The sequence below is a fragment of the Ursus arctos genome, unplaced genomic scaffold, assembly GCF_023065955.2.
Source record: "Ursus arctos isolate Adak ecotype North America unplaced genomic scaffold, UrsArc2.0 scaffold_9, whole genome shotgun sequence".
Classification (NCBI taxonomy): domain Eukaryota; kingdom Metazoa; phylum Chordata; class Mammalia; order Carnivora; family Ursidae; genus Ursus; species Ursus arctos.
Genome location: NW_026623111.1, coordinates 75,140,614 through 75,155,590, shown reverse-complemented (window position 1 = coordinate 75,155,590; position 14,977 = coordinate 75,140,614). Strand labels below are relative to the sequence as shown.

The 14,977-nt window shown below is 46.5% G+C and overlaps 1 protein-coding gene across 4 annotated transcripts in view; it reads left to right on the top strand.

Annotated features, from left to right (window-relative positions):
* UNC5C (unc-5 netrin receptor C) overlaps nt 1-14,747 on the top strand; it is a 342,899-nt gene extending 328,152 nt beyond the window's left edge. For all 4 annotated transcript variants that reach the window (XM_048211818.2, XM_026509692.4, XM_057309522.1 and 1 more), the window contains 3 exons: nt 766-930; nt 7,150-7,328; nt 8,120-14,747. In XM_048211818.2, the coding sequence (XP_048067775.1) occupies nt 766-930; nt 7,150-7,328; nt 8,120-8,285 (510 nt within the window). In that variant the 3' untranslated portion in view covers nt 8,286-14,747. The remainder of the gene's footprint in view (nt 1-765; nt 931-7,149; nt 7,329-8,119) is intronic.
* Nucleotides 14,748-14,977: the final 230 nt, after the last annotated feature.

Sequence of the window (14,977 nt, the reverse complement as noted above, 5' to 3'; positions counted from 1 at the left end):
TTACCCCATAACACCAAGTTAGCAAGGGGAGGGTGTTCTCGTCTGTACTGAATTGGGCTCCAGAGCCTCTGCCCTTAGCCACCACATTTTTTCATGTATCAACCTTTTCTTCCCTTTATGGAAACAAGATTTTAGGATGGGCTCTTTAAGGTGGTCTAGACTTTTAGAAGATGTAGGCTGTTAGAGGTTTGGCACTTTTTAGGCCAAGGATTTTCTGCGGCAGCTCATCGGAGCCCCCCGTGTCCCCCTTGCAGTGAGTTTTGGCTTCCCCTGTCCTGTGCGGAGGGAGCTCACAGGCATGAAAGGGGACTGGATCAGTGCTTTACCCTTTAGACTTTCTTTGCTTTTCTCCAGAACACCACGGCAGGGATTCCTTTTAATGAGCAATGACTGGAGTGTGAGGGGTTTATTTTGGGAATTCGCTAAACTTTTGAAGAACCACCTACAATGGCTTCTGTTGTAAATGACAGAGAAGTGGCAGACTGGTTAGGTATATAGATTCTGGAGGCTGACTCCCTGGGTTCATATCTCAGCTCTGCCACTTACTAGCTGTGGGATTTGGGGCTGGGGAGGGTTGGTATTTAACATCTCTGGGCCTCGTTTTTTTCCTCCGAAAAGCGGGTTGGGCTGCCCTTATGCACGGGCCTGTCTCGAGGATTAAATAAGGGAACGTGTACTCCCGAGAAAGGTACTTGGCAGGCAGTGTCCGAGAGTTGCTTTCAGTGTTTGTCCCTCACCGGTGGTTAACATGGTTATATCTTCTAGGAAATTCCTTTTTATCATATCTGGAGTGGGTCTCAGAGAAACCTCCACTGCACATTCACCCTGGAGAGATCTAGCCTGAATACAGTGGAGCTGGTCTGCAAACTCTGCGTGCGGCAGGTGGAAGGGGAAGGGCAGATCTTCCAGCTCAGCTGCACCGTGTCAGAGGTGAGGGGCCCTTGTCTGCCTCAGAAATCAGGGAGGAGAGGGACCTTGGGAAGGAGAGGGGGGTGGAGGATAAAGGTGTCTCAACACAGGCCATGTGGGAAGTCCTGAAATGCTTTGTAGAGGTCCTTTTCATTAATAGAATAATATTTTAAGTGAACACAGGGAGCTAGGTATGTAAAAGACTATCACAGGAAACCCTTTTTGAAAAAATAAGCCTTTTCTATTTTAGGACATGAATTTAAGGATCATGTTCTAACTTTTTACAACCGATCCGAATTTCCAGTGTAAGGTAGAATTTAAGTGGCATGTGCATGGACTCTCTTCCCAAAGCATCCCCTGGTGCCCCGTGTTCTCCCCATCCTCCTCTGGAACAGTGGAAACCCTCCACGCTGGAGAACAAAGGGGAGAGAGTGAGCCGCATGGTCAGAAGGCAGCATTTTCCGGGGCCTCGCAGAGCCGAGCTCCGAGCCCCTGGCTGAACCACAAAGTGCAGGATCCTCGTATTTTAAAACTACAGCGGGACAGTGGATGATTTAAAAGACTCCTTCTCGCTCGCTGTCTCATGCACGGTGACGAATGAAATGTCACCCTGCGCGGTGTGTCTCGCGCTCTTGTATTTAAAGACTGTCTTCCTTGGCAGACCAAGGAGGGGGAAGGCAGGACAGGCTCCGGGACGCCCCATCCTTCTTTCCCACAGCCCCCCGAGAGCCGCGGCCACCATTTCCTGCTGTAGTTCCATGAGACTTTTGACTCATAAACAACTTTAGTCACAGACCCCGGTGACATTCATAAGGCATGATCTCGGTGTCAGGGCGCCATGGCAACCGCGAGGCGCAGGCCCTATCTCCCAGGCACACAGCACCACCCCTGCTGGCTCGGGAGGGTGTTTTCACTTTCCAGGCCCAGCAGGTCTGCAAAGTTCAATAACCACCCAGCTCCAGGGACAACAAAGGCTGCGGAATTTTGGAGGGGGGCGAGGCCGCCTGCTCCTTTGATGCTTGCTTTCAGTTCAGTGTGAACGTTTGCTGCGTGATGAAAAGCTGGGTGAGGCGCGGCCGCCAGTGAAAGGGAGCTGTTCAGCGGCCCCCACCACCCCAGCCACCCCCAGCCCCCCTCGACGGCCAGTGCCCGGCGGGGACAGTTTTGCAAAGTGTGATCACCGTGTAAGGACCTTCGTCCTTGTGCCAACGTAGAGGAACGATGATTTCTTTTGCAACTCGGTGGCAGTCAGAGAGGCCAGCCCTCGGTCTGGCCAGAGGCCTTTGGCCGTGTGTGACAGACAAGCACATTTCTCCGAGGGAGGGGCAGAAGTGAGTGGAGTCAGATGACTTTGGGGATTATGGGGCACTGTGCTGCTGTTACTTCTGGGTCACTGAGCACCACCGCTGTGGTTAGCATCTGAATGCGGGTGCATGCGGCCCACAGAGGGGGGATGTGGGGCTGGGCACTGATGTTGAGGAGCGAGGCTCAGCTCTGAACAATTGATTCTGGAGAGCCCTGAGCCCTGGATCCTCATCAAAAGCTCCGAGTAGGGTACACTGTGACTGACAAACCGTAACCAAACAGAGAAAAGACGCCGTTTGCGGTGTCTTTCTCCTGCACGGGCCTCCTTCCTAGGGTCACAGGGCTAGCTGGCAGGTGGGCTGGGGTTGCGGTTCCAAAGTGCTCTCTTCCAAGAATGAGCTGACTTGCCAGGAATGCGCTGCCCCCTCCCCCCAGCCACCCACCACTCAAGGCACTCACCAGCAGTCATTTATAAAGCCGTGGCCCTTGGCCTCTCTAGTCAGGAAGGACCTGTTGCCCCCCAGGGAGACCAGGCTGTGCTTGACATAGACCGTGGGGATGTCAAGAGTCGGCCAATTGTTCCTCACTGGGTGCTTTGGCCAGAGATTCCTTAACAAGAGACAAAGCCTTTAGTCTCACAGAGATGGAGTTGAAGAATGAAAATGTCTGAAAGAGTCAAAGCAGGGGCATGAATGCATGCCCAAATGTAAATAATGAAAGGTTAAATTTTCTTTTTTTTTTAAGAGGGCTGTGGGGGGAGTAATAACAGGGAAGCTACCCTTCAACACCAAGAGGAAAAACAGTGTAGAGAAAAGAGGGAGATTTAAAGTCTCTTCAGGCCTTCTATTTAGTGTTAGCCATACACAAAGACCTATGGTAGGAAATTCCCAAATGGACAGTTCCATGGGGATCTGGAATCACTTCACCCCTCTCGCCTGAGGTTTATCATGTGTAAATTGGTACAATAGTAAAGGACGAACTTTCGTGAGAAATGAAGGAGTGAACGTTAGTAAGTGCGCTGAACAGAACTTGGCTCATGGCCCACGTTCAGCCAGCGTTCGTCATTATCGTCAGTCCCGTCGATGCTGTCAGGATTTCTGCGTTCTTGAGCAAACTCTGCCTCCACCGTCTGTGGCATCTGTCATCAAATCAAACTTTGGATTCCCTTTCTATCAAAATAATAAAATAAAACCTCCGTCAGCCACTATAAAAATAAAGGAATGAAAAATAAATCTCAATAAGTAAGCGAACCAGTATTAGTTCCCAGAGTGAAGACGGCGTATCTTCCCAGGTTGGCTGATCGCGCCTTGCTTCAGTTCATGGCTTTGAACCCTGGAAAAGGTGGAACTTCGGGAGGCAGTATTCGTCATGTGTTTGACAAATAGATTCCCAGATAACGATTACAGTTTCCCACATTTGCAAAACCTTACAGCCGCCTTCTGTACACTTCTTGTACATGGAGAATAATATTTAACATGTGCAAAGTGACACCAGTCTGCCGAACTTATCCCATCGACTTACTCTTCAGTTTTCGAGAGCCTGTTTAAGCAACCACTAGGAAAATCTAGTTTCTTGAGGTGACTCCAGGAAGAAGAGTCAGAACACGGGAGTGGAAAGTTGTTTCTCCCACACAGTGCTGAAGCCGTGTGCTGTCAGCCACGGCAGCTGTTTGGCTAATGCTGAAAAATCATATGTTTAACTGAGGGGATCGTGGCATCAGAGACAGATGGTACCAATATCATAAACGATTATTGTAATAAGCATTCTGTGAGAGTAAACTCGACTCTTACCTGGAAGGAAAGGAAGAGCTAATAGCTACTGAAATTTTTACATGAAATGTAAATGTATATTTTTCTTTTACCTCCCAGCCCACTGTCAGCCATCTGATAAGAAAGACAAGGAATTATGCCCTATAGGGGCAGAGAAATATATTGGCACAGTAGCCAGGGCTGGTGACTCGGGCCTTGAAGGCCCACATGAAGTGGTGAAGGTTTTTACTCACCGGGAAAAAGATGGCCACATGAATATGTGGCAGACCCTCCCGAGAGGCAGACCCGCCTTTACCTGGCCTTTACTTCAGAATTTAACGGTAAGAAGAGCCATATTATTAGTCCTGTTTACCTGGAAGGAAGCTCAGCACACGAGTCTGTGGGGCGGGCTTCTGTCAGGAGACGGCGTTATCCTCCTTCGGTTCTAGGAAACGTATTTTCTCTCGTTTCAACAAATATGACTAGAGGACCTCCTGTGTGCAGGGCACTGTGCTGAGTATCTTAGGGGTTCTGAGGATGACAAAAATGCTTTCATCTCCAAGAAATTTGAAGAATCAAAAGAAGTAACCCATAAATACGGCCAACATGCCTAGGGCAGGCAGAAGGTAGGGACCCGGAAAAGTGCTGCGGGAGGTCCCCAGTTGGTGGCTTTGGCTCGTTTGCTCAGGGGAGGCCCAGAGACATGTCTTTGGTCCAGACATGGTGGGGTTTGCCCAACAGAGATTAAGGGAAAGAAGAACAGAGGTATAGCCTTGGAGAAAAGTTGCTAGAACAGCGAGCGGTCCAGTCTGAGACGAGTTTGAGTCATGTCCAGGCAACCGGAGGAAGGGATGGGTCGGATTGTCAAGTAGTGGGAGCACAGGGGGACAGGGCCCCTCCTCCGTGTGAGGCCTGGCTCTGCACTCTGCAGGCAGCCTCTCTGGGGCCTCGTACCAGCCGATGAGGCAGGTGGTGCAAATACCCCTCACCGCGTGACCGGAAGTGGGGACTCCATGTGGCAGGAGGCGCATTGGAGGCTTCTGAATAAGAGAGAGAGAGAAAACGAGAAACATCAGTTTGACACTTAGGGAAGGTGAGTCTGACCGACTGGGATAGACGACAGGTGAGCAGTAAGGAGATACAGTGGTCAACAGCGAGAAGAATCTCTGGGCACAGAAGTCAGAGCTCCACACAGCAGACCCCTCCCTGTGCCAACCTAATCTTCACTGCCAGCAAGGGATGGTCACATCTGGGGATGTGGTGGCTTTCCTTCAAGGCCCTGCCGTTACTGTCCACATAGGAAGGGTCTTAGCATGAGTGATGGCACTAAGTTGTGGAAATACCCTGTGGTTTCTCTTCACCTCCACCTCTCCTACTCTTTTTTTTTTTTTTTAAGATTTTATTTCTTTATTTGACAGAGATAGAGACAGCCAGCGAGAGAGCGAACACAAGCAGGGGGAGTGGGAGAGGAAGAAGCAGCCTCCCAGCAGAGGAGCCTGATGTGGGGCTCGATCCCAGGACCCTGGGATCACACCCTGAGCCGAAGGCAGACGCTTAATGACTGAGCCACCCAGGCGCCCCAACCTCCTCTACTCTTTACATGCATCATTTTTTTTTGCCTAATATACTTGTTGAAGCGCTTTGGTTCAGAAGCCCCCAACACAGTCTGTTGATAAACACCACCACCTGCCCCTGCATCACTCTCCTGGGCCCCTTTGTTGAAGCCCTGTGCCCGTGAGGGCAGAAGCCCTCTCTTCTCAGGGTCCCATGGAAGGAGCTCTGCCAGGTGCAGGGAAAGCACTGCAGGCCGCGTCCCCATTCCAAAACTCCAACCCCCATTTAGTAGTGATGTGTTTCATTCATACCAGTCTTTTAACTGGTATGTGCTGGAGTTAACCCAAAGGAGCACATGGAATCCTCAGAGGCTCAGTTTGCCACTTCGGGGTCTTGAGGCCGAATACTGTGACGGCAGCCAACACCGCCGTGTGTTTCATAGCAAAGAATTGGTTTTACTCTACTGGGCCCTCCAAGCCCCCTGGATGGGCCCTGTGCGGTGGGATTGCACAGCCTAGCCGTGATCCTTGGCAGTGGGCCCCAGAATATAGAGCGTGCTGTCTGTCTCCACGGGGACACAGACGGTGGTGATCCCCACGGTACAGCCAGGTTTGGGGGCTCTGGGCAGGGTGGCACTGACCCCCCGAGCTGAGCACTCTGCACAGGACCAGAGACTTCATGAGGACTCCAACTGTATGTGGCTAGTGTATCCCGAAGCAGCTTATTATGTACACCAAGACGTTACCTGCTTTAAAAGAGAGAGAGAGAGAGATGACATTTAAAGTAGATTAAGTAGATTTTCTTTTATTGCTTTAATAGTTCCCAGGCAACATTTGCTTTTGCTTTTCCAGCCAGCAGAAGTGATCAGAAAATGATTAGAGTTTCTCCTGCAGATGAAATTCAGATTTTGCATTTGTGCTGTTTTATGAGCTGAAACTATTTTAAGAGCCAATTTATGGTTTTCTCTCCTAAAATTAGATTTAACAAAAATAAGGGTGTACAGCAATTGGAGGATGCCATTAGCGCTTGCCCTAAGGCAATCTACTGTGTTCACCATTTTCTTTAAAAAATTAGTCTTAATTTGATACCATTCGGAGGAGGGCTGTGTTCCATTTCATTCAACAAAAGCAGAACCGACTCTTCTTCTGCAGAGGTTAGAGAGGGAATTTACTTGGACATTTGCCCAGGGCATTCCCCTCAGGGTCAGACAGTTTCTAGAAGCTCTGAACTGCCAGCCTTCTAATCTCATATCTGTTCATTCTCAAAGTACTGCCCTTTTGAACGCTTCTCCCCTCTTGAAATCTAAACCTTTCGGGGTATTGATAGTCCTCTCTCCTCTTTCATCCTGAGAACGATGAGAGAAAAGCAGTTATTATATCACACCAGACGTCCCACCTCGTCCAGCCCAGTCCATAGTGAAAACCTAGACATCCCAGGCTATGCAAAGGCAGCCCAGAACGTCCCTCTTCTTCTCAGCCAGGTTTCGGCCTGGAAGAAGCCATACTTACCAAGAAGAAGAATAGCACTCATTCTCTTCCTCGTGCTCAAAGCAAGGCATTATGTCAGTTGGTTCAATAGAGCTTGCTTTTGTCTTTGGAAATAATGCTGGGCTGTTCCCGTGCCTGAACTACAGGAACCCACTGGCATCGACCTGCCTCTGCTGGACCCGGCTAGCACCATCACCACCATGACAGGCCCCGGTGCTTTCAGCATCCCTCCCCCCATCCGGCAGAAGCTCTGCAGCAGCCTGGACGCCCCGCAGACCAGAGGTCATGACTGGAGGATGCTGGCCCATAAGCTGAACCTGGACAGGTGGGTGTGGCCAGGCTTCGGGACTGGTTTCTGTTAGACACAGAGCTCTGTGGCTGGTAACTGTTAGACTTAGGGCAGCGCTGGTTGTTGTTGTTGGTTTGGTTTGGTTTTTCCCAGCCATCCATTTACTTTTCATTCTGCAAAGCTGTGTATTAAGCTTCTTTTTTGTATCTTGCACCATGGTCTTGCAAACACATCGTCAAAAGAGCTTCAGGGCTTATCAGACACGATCAGTATGGAGTTTTGTGATCCACTTTGCAAAGCTGATGGGCCCCCTAAATAATACATCCCTTCACTTAAGGTAATTGTCTTTCCTCGTCTCCTGTTGAGCAAGACCTACCGCTGGATGCTTAATTAACATGCTAATCACCGCATTGACACTGAGTTATAAAGAGACCTCGAGAGCCTCCTCTTTGTGGCATGTTGCCATCACTGCCGAGCGCAAGACGTGGCATGACCTGTCAGAGGATCAGAGCGGGGGCTGGAAAGAAAACCTAAGTGTCTTGATTTCCTGTTTAGGATATGACCCAGAGACATCTCGTCTCTTAAATTATCTTACTCAGAGTTGAGGTTAACAAAGGTAAACATCGCTGTTTAAAACCCCTGTCTGGGGCTCATCTAATTAAGTGTGTGCTAGTTATTTAGGACGGCTCTCTGTAAACCACAGCTTCTCCAGTGGGAGCCGGATACTTAAAGGACAGACGGAGAGACGGAAGGAGTTAGTGCAAACTGCAGAGAAAACAGATCTGTGCCTTTCACCATTCAGCACACTTTCCCATTCCCAATTACAGGTACTTGAATTACTTTGCCACCAAATCCAGCCCGACTGGCGTAATCCTGGATCTCTGGGAGGCACAGAACTTCCCAGATGGAAACTTGAGCATGCTGGCGGCCGTCCTGGAAGAAATGGGAAGACACGAAACGGTAGTGTCTTTAGCAGCCGAAGGGCAGTATTGACCCAGGCCGGGACTGGAAATGAAGGACGGGAACCCACCGGGGGGCTGTGGCCGTCCAGGGCATCGCCGTTGAGAAGGAAATCCAGAGTAGACCACGACCGAGGAGTTTCACAGGCAAGACTGCAAGCGGGAGAGAGAAGGAAAGCAGACGCGACTGCTGACAGACATGCCCACTTCACCCGGACATCATCACAGGACTTAAGGACAATTGTGTAAATTTGTACCTTGAATTTAGAAATCAACCTAATTTTCCTCTTAGTTGGGCTGTATGCTGTGTGGTACAGGATCTTACAGTTTCCTAGGAAACGCTTTTTATTGCTATCCAGGTATATGGATAAACTTTCTTAACAAACCCGATTTCTACAACGTTGTTTACATCAAATTGGACAGGGATGCAGACACTGTCCATGGCTCGTTCTATTTTTGTTTAAATCATTTGAAGTTGAAGCTGTGGACGGTTTGTTGTGTCTATTTCAGATTAGTAATTTACAGAGAAATCACAGACTTTTGCTACAAACTGTGCACATCAAGTGTCTCAGATCATCCTCCCATCGGTGTTCTGTTTCTAGAACTTGTAGAACCAGTGTTACTGTTTGTATCAGGGAAGTGGAGAATCTAAGTATAAAGGAGAAAGAACTAAGATTCCTTATTCCTTGAGGGTACGTACCCATCCGGTCACCCTCTGGAAATAAAGCTGTAGCTTTGCAGGGAAGACCAGGATTCATGTTCAGCCACACAAACAAGCATTTCTTCACCGCATACGTGTTTGTAAGATGCAATTTGAAGTTTTGTGTTTTTTTTTATAAAAAAAGGTATTATTATTATTATCACTATTATTATTATTGATGAGTATTTACAAGTATTCTAGTAAAAGGATTTTCTTTTAATTTCTGTTTTTGTTAGCAGTACTGTTAGTATTTAGATATTGACTAGACCTGCCTCCCCTTCTGACGTAATAAGGTGGGCGTGGTCACCAGTTTAATTAAACAGGCTTTGCTTCCTTGACCTTTTATCTTTCTTGCATCCTTCTGGCCCAGAAACATAGTCAATGCTTACTGGCTTTGTCAGTCTCTTCTTTCAGCTGGCTCAGGCAAGGTCTTTCTCCCCCAATTCTTGTTGTGAGAAGCATTCTCTACTGAAGTTCGCCGAATATTGTGTTTCTGTGACTGCGCACTGACCCCCCCCCCCCGCCCCCCCTGGGTACTCTGTCTACTTGAGAGGCTGTGTGCGTGGAGGAACAGCCTCTGAGCTGGCCGCTGGAAAACCAGTTCTCATTCTGGGTTTGTCATTGTCTAGCTGTGTTCCCCTGGGAAAGTCATTTCACCTCACTGGACCTCAGGTCCCTCACATGTCAAGTGAAGGGGTGGAAGTAGTAGGTCTTGTCAAGGTTCTAAAATGCTGGACCCCTACTGTGATGTCTCCAGTCTCCTTCATCAGTCTGAGGACCACCATGGACTCTGACCCGGATCATTTAAAGAGTCAGCTAGTCTCTTGCCCAGGCTACAGTATGCCTTCCAAATAGCTCCAGCTCGGAAGAGGACGATTCTAACCTGTAACCTGTTTGTCACGCTTTCAAGCCTTGTCTTTGTGCCTCTCGCCAAGAGACGACAACCCTTTATTATCATTTTCTTTCCTCTCTTGGGACCACTTGCCTTCCTGACTGATTGCAAATTATGTTCTATTATTGTAATCAGACTTCCTTAAATTAAAAAAAATTAACTGAGAAGCAGTCAAAAGACTACTTTGTGTAAACTATGGTATCTCCTTAGAACTGTCACAGGCTCTTTGTTTTAACGCAGGGTCTCAGTTCATTCAGCAAGTGGGAAATAAAGGGTCAGCAGCCCAGTAGCCAAGCCACAATTAACACAAGCACCCATGTGGATGAATCAGAACCTTCGAAACATGGCTGTGGTTGACTTTTGGGCTGGAGGTATACAGGTTGCTGACTGGAGTTGAATTCGATATCATTCTATATATTTTCCCCCTTCTTTACGTGTGTATTTCCTCTTCTGTTTTGGTGACTTCTTGATATTTCCCAAGACTCCTCCATCCTCTTCATTGAGGAACTACTGATACTCTGGTATGGAGCCTCTTCTCTCACCCCTTTTGTTTCTTATCTCCTGTTTGAGGCATTTATTCTATGACCTGACTCTCTCACGCCATCCGTGCATCACACATAAATATATGTTACGCTGATGTGAAAGGAAGAGTTTGCAGTAATAAACAAGTTCAGTGGATAATGTTTGTACCAATGCATATTTGACCAAAAGATAGTAACACTGTATTCTACATAAAAAGATTTTCATATAGATATTTTTTTAAAAGGAGGAGGAGGAGGAAAGAGAGCTATTGTCCATTACTTCCATTTGAAATAACTTCTCAAGATTGCTCATCGTTACTGGTTTGGGAGCTGTCATCTGCGGAAATCAAGAATTAGAAATCTGAAGGGTGCGCAAAGGAACTTCCATGCCTCGTGAAAAGGGAAAAGTGGTTGATTCCTTCTAAGTGAGGTACTCATCTGTCATAGAACCTGTTATGTTCCCCATCAAGTGAATGGCAACTCCCTTACGTACAACACACCATTTATGTCAAATAATTTTCACTATGAATTCTGATTTCCTTCTCCTTTGGAGTAAAATAATAGCTGTTCGATTGCTCTCAAACTTAGAAGGTCCAGACTCAACAGTTCATCTCATAGAGAGCCACTTCATCATTCTCTGTGACAGGTACCGCCCTTGATTCCCAGGGCTTCCATACAGATTGTGGGGAAGGACGCGCTTACTTCCTTTGGATGGGGAAAAAACCCACCTATCACTTGTGCATGGTGCCATCTAGTGGTGCACGACACAACCTACCCTGAGTGTAACAAGAAGTCACTAAAAGTTGACAAAGGGAATTAATAGCTAGAGTCAACAGGACCTTTATGACAGATAGCTGTGGGTAAATTTTCACTTCAAATATATAGTTTTCTTATTGTCACACTTTTACTTAAATTACCCATACCAAAATTACACTGAAGCTAGTATGTCATCAACTCCTTCACACATGATAGGTCTCTAGTTGGTTTTTGGTAATAGAAATGATAAAAATACATAAATATCTGTGTAAAACAGTTTCTGAGGAGTTGTCATTTTGAACATTTACATTTTTGATTGGGCTTTATGTGTTTTGAATCTCCTTACTTTTAGTTCTGTAATATTTATTTTTGGAAACGTTTAAGAAGCATCCACTTTGAAATGTTTTATATATGCAAATCAGAGAACTGTGTCTAAGGAAGCAGCAGTTGTGATTGCTAACCCAGGACTAGAAAGAAGCTTCCTTTCTTCTGAGTTTGGCTGTCTAAAGACAGAGGTTTCACCATATTTTCATTTTCTTCTCACCACATTCATTCAGCTTTCCTTAGAGTGACCTGGAAGGAATAGAAATTGGATTAGAATTGATAAATGGACACATGGTGATGACAGACATGTAACAGCTAACAGCCTTTTCACAAACTGTGTGGACTCCAACGTGGTCACTCACTTTCGCTAAAAGGAAAAATCCCCATCCTCACATGAGCAATACAAGTTTTTCCAAGGCAGGGCAAGATTTTGGGTGAGGTATCCAGTATTAAACTGTTTAAACTGTTCCCCATTTTCATATATACAATTATTTTAGGGATTTTACTTTCCCGGCTTTCAACCAGTAGAGCCATTCTTTAGGAAGAAGTCACGGAGTCTGAGTTTAGGACACTCTGGAAATTAGACATTCCATAATTGTTTTAAAAGATATTTCTCCTCTAAGCTAGATACCTTCAAAGTAAGTATTCAGATGATGGAATCGAGACTTTTTACTTCTGGAAAGGAGCAAACGAGGCTCTCGTCTTACGTATCCCCATGTCTGTCACTGTCAGGACCACAGCGGCCATGCTTTCGGCCCACTTCTGTCGTCAGCGTGTGAGGAAGGGAGCCAGGAAGGTGATCACTAACTTCCCAGAATTCACAAGCCTTTGCCAGTATAAGGTCTGCCCCCATGGGGCCAAGCAAATAAAAACTATATGAGGACCTGCAGAAGAGTGTAAAGAAAGTAGAAAAAGTTTACATGTTGAATTTTCAGTCTTCAAGGTGAAAAGCTTTAGCTTTTGTCGAGCCATTGCTCTGGATAAGTTCTCTGTGTCACGTGGAGACTTCATATCAGTGCAAGGCCAGTGAGGGAAAGGATGACCATGGAAACAGCTGAAATGAAACTGGGTTTTACCCGTCTTCTTTGAGAGTAGAGGAGCTTTTGTGAATCCGAATGTTGTTGCTTAAAGCCAATTATTTGTAAAGATGATAGTGGCCAGTGAGCATTAGATTTTATAGAGCCAATGAAAAATATTTTTATTATTGATTATCTCAAGGTAATAAAACATTTTTTTACCTTCCGAGTGCCTCATAGGACCAACTATTACACTTTGGGTTTTTAGTTTTTGTGGGTTTTTTTTTAACCTTACTGAGCTAATGTTGACTAAAATACCTTAGAACTTAGCCTCTGTGCAATGAAGTGCTGTTTCTCTACCCTAAGAAATCTATTTGTATAATCTCTGGCTGTAATGATCACTTTGAAAGATTTCCCTTGCGTCTGTAATGATTTTTTTAATGAAATAAGGCATAAGGGAAATAAATACATTGCAACCAATGTTAATTTCAACTTGTGTCCATACAGGTCAAGTTACCCAAATGGAGTCATAAGTATTTCCAGAATTCATGCCTGAAACCTGCTATTTTTGAAAAGCAGGGAGATGGCATTGTAGGTCACTGGGTAGGTTTTCCCCCCACGAACTAGGTCTGACAATTTACTTCCTGATCTGTCAGACTTATTAGCCCTGTGGTTGCCCCCATTGTCAGAAATCCTACTTAAAAAAAAAAAAATCTGTCTTCAAAAGAGTTCATGGCCCCCAGCTTTTCCGGTAGGTTGTCCCCTCCCTGTATTGATTTGTGGTGGGATAGTAATGGTCTCAACTCAACCAAATGTAATATATGCCCCTAGGCCTATTTTAGAAAGGTTGAGGGAGGCATCACTGGGACAAACCAACAGGAACTCGTACTTGTACACAAAACCATACAAGTGTACGAGGCCGTTTCCCAGCTGGCTGTATACTTAGACTCTCGGGTACTGAAGAGCTCTTCTGGAATCCCCAGCCGGGAATCTTTGCAGAACATCACAAGAGTTGGGGCCCACCCATTGTTGAGAAGAAAACGAGGAAGCTGCCCCAAGATACAGTTGGCTGCCCACCAGCCAAAGTGTTTGCGGCTGTATACCAGCCTCTTCACTTGCCATTTCAGATTTGTGCCTCAGCAAAATGATAAATTGCTTAAGGCCATCAGACTTCAGGGTCCCTTATAAATATTCTCAAGTTCCATGTGTCACCCTTCAATCCCAAAGATCTGCTGAAACTGGCACCATCAGAGCTGCTGTTGAACCTGATGGCACTGACCCAGGAGGGACTAACCCTCATTTTTGGAGTTCAGAATGTGAATTGAAGGCAGGTATCGCTGAGGGGTAGCCTAGGAGTCAATGAGCCCTTGACCTCTGAACCTCGGCACTATGGTGAGGCAACATCCAGGAATCAACCTGAGCTATCTTCTACATGTTAAAACAAACCTGTCTCAAAACAGCTTAAAAGAGTGAGAAATCGACAGCCAGTAGAAAATGCCTTTGCCTTTCTATATTCTTAAAGTTCTCATGTGACGCTTGTAATCGTGGGGGTGTGAGTTCAAGTGCATACCCCTCCCGGCCTCGGGGATAAAGAGGACAGCAAACAGAACAAGTTGAGTGAGTGATCTGCGTTCTCCCCTTCACTCTTTCCTAGACCTGCTCTTGGTAGTGAAGCCCTTGCCCCCAGGCCGAACACATTTAGCCCAATTGCAGGGAGCACCCTCACTGGGTATGTGTTGGGTGCCAGTGTTGGATGTGTTCATCGAGTTTAATGTTGAGCTGTAGCGAGTTGGTGGCCTTCCTCTTTGCTCTTTCTAAAGAAGACAAACAATGTTTGTCAGAGAAAAAACCCCAGCAGTCTTGGTGAAGAGCCTGTGTCATCCACCCGCTGTTCCCTTTGGAACAAGTTCAACTGCAGAAATGTCGGATTGAGATTTTGTGCTTTGTCACTTTTCTTTTTGAAACACGACAACACAACTTTGGCTTTTCAGATATGGAACACTTCTTTTGTTGTGGAGTTCCCTCTTGCTGTATCTTCTATGCAATTCCTTTTCTAGAAAATCCCTGGCGGAGGAGTGCTCTCTGGGCATCCCTTCCTCCATTCCGTTGGGTGGTGGAGGTGAGGGGTGCCCGCCGTGGGTGGGGCTCTTCTCTCTCCCTGCTGCCTCTTCCCATTTTTTCCTGCAGTCCCTTGGTTTGTAAATTGCCTGCATTTATTCTGTCAGCCAACATGTACAAAATGTAAGAAAGAATTTTTAAACAGGTAATAAATTATATTTATAAGCAACAGAGAGTGCTACCTCTTTTGTTTCTATTCTTTTCTTTCTTTTTTTTTTTTTACAAGTAGGCTCATGCCCATTGTGGAGCCCAATGTGGGGCTTGAACTCACAACCCTGAAATCAGGACCTAGGCTGAGACCAAGAGTCAGACCCTGGGGCACCTGGGTGGCTCAGTCAGGTAAGCATCTGCCTTCAGCTCAGGCCATGATCCAGGGTCCTGTGATCGAGTCCTGCGTCG